The 8,697-nt window shown below is 37.4% G+C and overlaps 1 protein-coding gene across 1 annotated transcript; it reads left to right on the forward strand.

The window, feature by feature from the left end:
- Positions 1 to 3,898: 3,898 nt before the first annotated feature.
- On the forward strand, positions 3,899 to 7,859 carry LOC149501555 (uncharacterized). The gene is made up of 3 exons (XM_089733107.1): positions 3,899 to 4,163; positions 6,708 to 6,803; positions 7,388 to 7,859. The coding sequence occupies exons 1-3, from the start codon at positions 4,132 to 4,134 to the stop codon at positions 7,785 to 7,787; spliced, it is 528 nt and encodes a 175-aa protein (XP_089589233.1). The 5' UTR covers positions 3,899 to 4,131; the 3' UTR covers positions 7,788 to 7,859.
- The last annotated feature ends 838 nt before the right edge of the window (positions 7,860 to 8,697 follow it).

Raw genomic sequence — 8,697 nt, forward strand, 5'->3', positions numbered from 1 at the left:
TATTTATTTATTAAATAGATTAACGACCTCATAGGTCACGCACGTAATGATAATCCATACATGAGTAATGTTTTATCTTGAAACATGAGGTCAATCTCAATTTTGTTGAATGTCGGCTGCTTCTCCGAAATACTGCTATTACCGCGCTTAAAATAAAGATATTATAGTTAAACGTCGTAATATAATAATGTTGAAACGCTGGCAAGGTTACGCCGGTAAGAGCAACGCCATCTATCGCCGAATAGCCAAAACAAATATCAAAGGATCTAGTAACATATAGAGCCCTCGAGAAGCACAACGCCATCTATTGTCAGATAGCGGAAGCACACATCGACGGTACTCGACTTGTGAGGAATGTTCTCGACAACTCTAGGGATATCGTATCGACTATAAAAGCATTGCAGAGATGGCACGCACCAGTTAGTAATCGGAACTATTCGAAGCGAAACAGCGAACGGATCACCTGAAGCGAAGCGGAAGAAGTGAATTGAAATTCTTATATTATTTGCGAAGTGTTTAAAAAAAATCTAAGTAATAAATACAGTTTTGATTTATACTTCGGTAGAATTTTATGTATCCTGAACCCCAGCGCGTAACAATACAATATGTTTTCATAGTCTACCAATGGCACCCATTAATGAAAAAAAATTGAAAAAATGTCAAAAATTTGTAAAGATATTGCAATAGCGTCACGAGAATACATTTCGTAAAAACCATTCGTTGGCTTCTTTCTGCATAAGACTGTCCAATTAATCTCAGCTCTTAAACACTAGTTTAGCTGTAACTCGGTTCGAGTTACGTTCAGTCGAGACGGCGCCTGCTTTCATTGGCAGCTGTTAAAATGAAAATGTATTAAAGAAGACATTTTCCTTGACGTCCCCGTTTTATCAGTTTAATATGTATCAATATAGTTTCTCTGCTGTCTTTGTTTGAGCGCGTTTGTGTCTCAATGGTTTCCTAAGATAAATTATCTTATGAATCTAGATTCACGACCGTCTAAGTTCAGATGTTTTATCAATAAAATATGTTCAGTGAAACGTAACGAGCTGTAACTGTTGGATTGAGGTAGTTTACTTCGTTCTAATATTGTCTGTCTTACGTTCCAATATCTACTATTATTAACCGACTTCAAAAAAGGAGGTTCTCAATTCGTCTGTATGGTATTTTTTTTTATGTTTGTTACCTCTAACTTTTGACTGGGTGAGTCGTGTTTGATGATTCTTTTTTTATTAGAAAGCTGACGCTTCCCGTGTGGTCCCATTACACTTTAGTCCAGTTCTGATAATGGTTCCATGAGAAAACCATATAAGTCTTAAATCTGCATTAAATACGTGCGCGACAAATAGAAGAATAACTCAATATCACACCAACCGATTTCGATGATTATTGTTTTTAGTGTATATTAATTTGTTTTGGAATATCTTTTTTTTTCTATTTCAAGTCGGTTTTTGTTAAAGCATGTCTATTTACAATTACTAGAGGTCCCACAGTAGTCGAAATTCGACTATAAATAATTAAAATTGTAAGTTTGTACACTATTATGATTGTATTTTATACTTCTATAATCACAAATTTCGCCAAGGCTACACTATAAAAAAATATTAACAAAGACAAACAATATTTAATCTATTCTCAATTTGACCACAGACGTCAAGAACAAAAGTTTGACAATAAATAGTATGCATGCGTGAGTACGTCAAATACATGGTATGTAGTGTGTGTAATGTTTATTGATTTAATGTATCTTTTATGCATTATTTTAAAAAAATATTAGCATTGTGCACTTTTTCTCTATATTCTCTATCCTCCTCCTCCTCGAATCGTGTTCCTTATGTCTGAGGGTCGTGACCACCATCACCCATGAGCTTCAATCTTAAGATGTTTTTCCACTTTCCCCTGTCCACGGCGTCATATTTTTATTCTCTATAAGTGTGGAAAATTTCATACTCCTCCGTCCGCGCAAATTTCGTAAAAAGGGATACAAAGTTTTTGCTTCACGTATTAATATATAGATTTTTCTTGATAAGAACGTTTTTGTTCCTTTTTTATATCAGTTAGAAAGCATAATAATATAGCATATGACCTATCTCTCAAATTTGTCTTTTCTAATCTCAGGGGCAATGTTTTTCTCCTCTACTAGTAAACAACCTCGGTCAACTTTACCAACTACCCACTCTCCAAATAAGTTATTATAGCATTATTTGCACATTAAATCCACCTTAATTACGAACTCACGAGGCCAGAAAACTCTAAACATTCGGCACGGTACTCACGACGGATTTGAATAAAATATGAACGAATTTCAAAACGTGGGTAGTTGTGTTTATCACTGAGCTTATGTATGTAAGATCGTTTTCGATGAAATGAGGCTTCATTGCATTATGAGCTGTGTGTAGTATCGTTAAAGAGTATAATTGCATGTATGTTTGTGAATTGGCTTAATAGAAAAAAGGACAGCGGTTTTAAATTTAACTTGAATATAACGTCTCATAAATAAAAAGCCTTAAGGAATTGTTAACTTGTGGCTTAAATAACTTGTGTACCCATTTAGCGATCCTAAAGTAGAGTTGAAGATGGAGTGGCATTTACGATGATTTGTTGGAGTTATCTAAAGTTAATCGAAAATGAATTTTATAAGTATCTAAATTAAGACTTTAAAATAATGCGGAAATCAATATTGAATTTCCTTATTTGTGTTATCTCTGACAATAAATACTTTGATGTGGTAATATTATTTTATTTTGTGTCACGAAAAAATAATTTTCAGTTTATTCAGTTCGTGTTTGTAAATGTTTATATTTATTTATTAAAACTTAATTGCCGACAAAGTGATATTTTTTTTATTATTAAAATTATACAAATATGTATTTTAAAATATAATAACTATAATACATGATTATATTACGTAAACTCTTTACGTATTGCGATCTACGTAATCTAAAATTCAATTAATTTTTCCTTTTGTATTAAAGGCAGACCTTGATCTGACCTTGGGTCATTTGTCTCAAAGTAGGTAGTTGTAATAAGAGACTGAGAAAACGCATCGTGTTTTTTAAATAAATTTGTATATACTTAACAGAATATTATGCCTATTCTTTGTCTCTTAATTTTGAGCCATTATCCAAGTGAGTCGTAGCCCTGGCTATTAAAAAGGCACTTTTAAAACAAATGGCTCGCGTGAAAGAAGTTAAACTTCTTCTGCGGTATGTAGTATTGTGATTTTTCTCTTTTTTCATTCTTAAATTAAAGTTATCTTGTGATAAGGAATGCTGTGTATAAGATAAACGATCTAGCTCGATCTAGTGGTTCGCAAGACACTGTCTATCTTTTCACTCTCACTCTTCCTAAATTGTATTTTTTCTGCCTACCCGTAACGGGTTATACCACGGGTTATATATATCACGGGTTAAATTATACTCTCAACGCACCTGAAGAAGTTTCACTTCAATAAAGTCGTCACTTAGTGATTTGTAATTTAGTTTAACTTTTGGAAGACCAAACTGTAGCGACGTGTTTCGAACCACTTCCCGACTATCGTCGCGAATAAATCATTCTGAATAAGCCCAAAGAGGGCATACCGAGTATTATTTTCGTGATTAATCATGGACAGCGACAATACTGTAATGAAGGCCTACACTAACCGTCATATACTATATGTATCTAAGATTAGTAGTGATTGAAATATAGAACATTATTTGTGGAGCTCTCCAATATGAGAAGATTTTTAAGAACAATTATCTTGTCTCATTTGTTCGTTTGCTAGCGTTGCGTGCCCCTAAACAAAAATAAATATGAGTAATTGTGTTTTAAATATAAATCGCTTTTAACTTGTACCATTTTCAGCCTAGCGTTGTTCAAATAACGAGGATTAAATCATTAATTAATTTACAGCACTGACAAAGTACACTTAATGTTGTGTACAGGAAAACAGATAAGCAGTACATGTTTGTGTTTGCACGTATCATGTATTTAGTTGTGCGGGAAAATGTTTTGGGCATTCTGAAGATCAGCTTCGGAATATTATTGATGAAATAAAAAAAGAAGTTGTCAATTTTTTGTCAAATTTACGAGAAAAACTTAATTTTTAGCAATAACCAATTTCCTTTCGAAAAAGTGTACCTTTCAAGTGTTATGGTCCTGACTAAGACAACCGATACAGCAATGTAAGTGTTAGCACTGACTTTGACAACAACTGGTTTGTTTTGAACGATGTCTGATGTACGCTTCGAATAGGAATAGGAATGTACAACGTACCTATCAACACCATGCAAGTCAAACTTGGTCAACACTTCTCAAAGATAATAAAGCAACTTAAGGATCTCGTTAGATTTATATTATACTTCTTTATATATTGAAAAACAAAGAATATTTCACTTTCAAAGATTTATTAGTTAAACGATGATAATGTTTCGCAACAGAAGTAGGATCATATTCTGCCAATTAATATGCGATCGTACAATGTGCTTTTGTATCAGTGAAATTATTTAATTAGACAAAATTTATATTACACATTTATTTATATTTTTCTGCAAACAACTTGTTCGCAAACAAACAGAGTAAGAACTCGCTAATTGGTGATTAACGATAACCGCCGATTCCCGATTATTAATCCCCGCTTTTAAATTGACCTGCTTGAGAATGAGTGGCTTAAGTTGATGGTTTTATCACCAGAAGTAGCTATTTTAAATAGTTTTCATTAGACATTAGAAAATCGATTCCCACTTAGAGAGAAAATAGCAGCGTACTTCTGCAAGTAACTAATATTTAGCGACATAGATTGTACAAAGAAATTTGCACCATAATAAAGAAATTTGGATTAATTTAGTAACATCAATAGCTATTTGTGGCAAGCTATGTTGCGAATCTTTTTTTATTAAGGTTGATGGATTTCTGTTGGCCCGGAGGATCCAGTTTGACCAGGACAGGTGGGCGAGTGAAGGCTCTGCCAGGATGGATGGGATTTGTTAACAGCTGCCCGAGCGCCTCCAAAGGAGACCTAATAACTCAAGAGCACCTGCTTCGCGGAAGAATCTACTACCGGATCGGAATCGCGAGCCGCTGATTAGATCCGGCGAGAAGTCTTGTAAGTACGGGTGGGTGACGACATCCTACTTATTCTCTGCGTAGCATTCAGCAAGATTCGGATATACAAGACTATCAGACCGATCTTATTGTATGGATGCGAAGCATGGACGATATACAGAAAGAATAGACAAAAGTTCTCGCGAAAGTTACTGAGAAAGATACCAGGACCAGTTCAGAAAGATGACTGTTCTTGGCACGTCCGGAAAAACAAGGATGTCTGGAGGCTTTTTGGTAGGCCAAAAGCCAGACCAAAATGAAGGTGTGTAGGCTCGGATGGCTTAGGCATGTAGTGCGTATGGAGCAGGATCGGGCTGTGAAACGGGTGTACGCGGTGTGCCGGAGGGACGCCGCCCCATAGGGAGCCTTTACGTTATGATTGATGTGGACTCTTAGTAGCTACTGGAATACCTGGTTGAGCCGTGAGCTGTATTATATCCCTAGTCTGTTAAAGACTAAGGATATAAAAAATGTGTGTGTGTGCAAGTCACACACGGTAGAAGTAGAACTTATAAAAAATAAGAATAATCGCAAGGGTCAACCACTCCGCAGTGCAATGGAGCCGCCTCACTCTGGAGGAACTGCCTGCATGATCACGGTATCCCTACGCTTGGTTTTTTTTTCCTACCTAAGCTGAGAGCCTTGAGAGGCTATATCAGCGTAGCCTTAGCTCACGGGGCTCAAATCTGATGAATACGCCAGGTAAATATGATTTAGCAAGAGAAATACGAGAACGTTTATCAACTGTGTAACATCTCGTCACCGCGATTCAGGAATTATTGAATTTACGTGCCGCGACATCTGTTGATGACAAACTAAATAGAAATAAAAGTATCTCAGGGCGCTCCGAGAGCCACGATAGCGTGCACGGACGTCAAAAACACACTGAACTAGTCGGGGACGCGAGACCGGGTGGAGCGCTTCGTGATTTGTCGGCGCCGTTCGGAGCCGCTTCGGCAAGCCAATCGCGGCACACTTATTTTTTCGTTTCGTTTCATTTCGTTTCATCGAGTTTGAAATCATAACGATTCTAAAGAAGTTTGACTTCAAAAATAAATAGGAGGTATTCGTTCCAAAAGCAGTGTAGCCCCAGCCAACCAAGCTAAGCCATTTCTCGAGCCTTAATACCCCGCAAAGACCAAGAGTTTCTAAGGAGACCAAACGCAAGTGGGTATTAGTTAAGTGCTTAGTGCAGTTCCTGACTACTTTAATAGAACGATCTGTGTAAGCTAATTACCCTTATAAGTTGTTACCATTGTGGTGTGTGTTAAATAGTTTTGAAATTGGACTTTATTGTTGTTGGCTTAGGCTACACCAGAATTCTTATAATGTTTTATAATGAGTTCCGTGTAAATGCATTCTCTGGATAGATATTTTGTCGTCTTTTTTTTAACGGTGCGGCATTTATCTGCCCTTGTCTTTCAATGAACGATTTTGCTAAGTTCTAATGGAAATAGATACAGTTTTATTTCGATAAATGTGGTCTTTCACAGAAGATTCTGGCAGTCCTATGAAATCAGTACTTCGTCCGAAAATAAATAATTTTTTTTGTACATGTGATCACGGCAAGTCAGTGGAAAGTAACAAATATTTCTTAATGTATTTTTTTTTTATTACCCTTGCAGGTATATGGCAGACGAGCCTACGGCCCACCTGATGGTGAGTGGCTATCGCACGAGGACTTCAGCAATGCCAGGGGCAGAGCCAACCCGCTGCCTAACGTAAATTTTATTTTTTATTTTTTTATTGCCTAGATGTGTGGACGAGCTCAAAGCCTACCTGGTGTTAAGTGGTTACTGGAACCCATAGACATCTACAACGTAAATGCGCCACACATCTTGAGATATAAGTTCTAAGATCTCAGTATAGTTACAACGCGGCTGCCCCACCCTTCAAACCGGAACGCATTACTGCTTCACGACAGAAATAGGTGGGGCGGTGGTACCTACCCATGCGGACTCACAAGAGGTCCTACCACCAAATTGGTACCAAATTGGTACGCCTGCGAGATTCGAACACCGGCGCATCGCTATATACGAATGCACCGGACGTCTTATCCTTTAGGCCACGACGACTTCTTAAAGAAGAAGAACATGTCATAGCGCTCGAGAAACACCGTGGAGGGAAGCTCATTTCTCATCCGGATGGTACGTGGCAAAAAAGATCTCTGGAAACGCACTGTGGATCCAGAATGCAGTGACTCCAGGTAGTACGGATGAACTATACTCCGATGGTGCGCGGTGCGATAGTAAAAACGAGACGATGAAATCATCATAAATCATCATCAGCATAAAAAATTTTGCAGGTTCCTATTCAAGAAAATGTATGGATACTATCCGTTCTTGTATCCATCACTTTATGTGACTGGTATGGTCGGATTAGATACTCTTGAGCTCAGACGGAAGATGACTCTTATGGTGCATTATTATCAGCTATTGCATAACAAAATTGATAACTCCACTGCACTGGAATCAGTGTCGTTATATGTGCCTGATGGCTACATGCGCGGATGTATGTGTGGAGGGGTGCGTCGCCAGCGGCAGCTTCTTAGTACTACGCACGCGCGTACGCAGCACACCGCTAACTCCCCGACGCATTGTGCTGTCTCGCTACTCAATGGCTTGCTAGCCTATGCTCCGGAAATGGATATATTCCATGATGGTTTGCAGCGATTTATTGTTGTTGTCAGGAATTACTTAAGCTAATTATTAATACCTTACAAATGTTTTGGTTTATACTGTTAATTTGTAAGTAGACTAATTAAATAAATAAATAAATCTCAAACAATTCCTCAGAGCATTTCACGCAAACTTAGTGACTAAAGCTAAGTATTATAAAGCAGGACATTTGGTGCAGGTTCGACACCACTGTCTCTGGCTATGTGGTATCCACCTGCAATAGCATCACCCGATCTCTTTTTTGTGAAGGCGATTAGGAGATTCAACGAATAATTGCCAACATTGTTCTCCGAATGTTATACCAGATCACCACCGTTCGATGTAATATGAACACATAAGTAAGGAAGAACGCACATAGCGCGCTTACTTAAAATTATATTTGCGCAGTGGCAATAGTCGTAGAACAATCTGTTTTCGCGAAAATCTAACTCAATTCTAGCGACCGTTATGTTTGTGAATAACATTTAATTTTTAACATTTACGAAATAGGATATTTTTAACATTACGGATTGTGTTTCACAATCAGTGTGGAAAGATAGTAACTAAATCAGTAATTAATAAAATTACAATTTCATATCATTAAGCATCCGCTTCCATTATTGGTCGTGAGGCGTCTTTTGAGTCCGCGTTTCGGTGTTGAAGGCCGAGGCAGCCGTTGTACTGTAAAAACTGAGGCTTAGAACTGTTGTCTCTAGTTGGGAGGCGAGATTAAAGTGGCTAATGTCTATGGGCCCCAATGACCACTTAATATCAGGTCCGAACATCTTAGGAATAATAAAACAAAATCCACTGCACCCTCTTTCTGTACCCTTACAACTACACTCGCCTTTATTCTCAATGGAGCATTTCCTTCGTCTCATTTATAACTATAAAAAAAAATACGTTGGAACTATTCGTACATTAAGCAATCCAGTAAAAAACTCGCCACTCAAAGAAA

Source organism: Bombyx mandarina, chromosome 15 (genome assembly GCF_030267445.1).
Source record: "Bombyx mandarina strain Sakado chromosome 15, ASM3026744v2".
Lineage (NCBI taxonomy): Eukaryota > Metazoa > Arthropoda > Insecta > Lepidoptera > Bombycidae > Bombyx > Bombyx mandarina.

Bases quoted from the DNA above. Each gene is read 5' to 3' on its own strand.
- LOC149501555 (XM_089733107.1), top strand. From the start codon at position 4,132: ATGGTCCTGACTAAGACAACCGATACAGCAAT. The intron at 4,164-6,707 runs GTAAGTGTTAGC...TTACCCTTGCAG, and splicing joins AAGACAACCGATACAGCAAT to GTATATGGCAGACGAGCCTA. The intron at 6,804-7,387 runs GTAAATTTTATT...AAAATTTTGCAG, and splicing joins GAGCCAACCCGCTGCCTAAC to GTTCCTATTCAAGAAAATGT.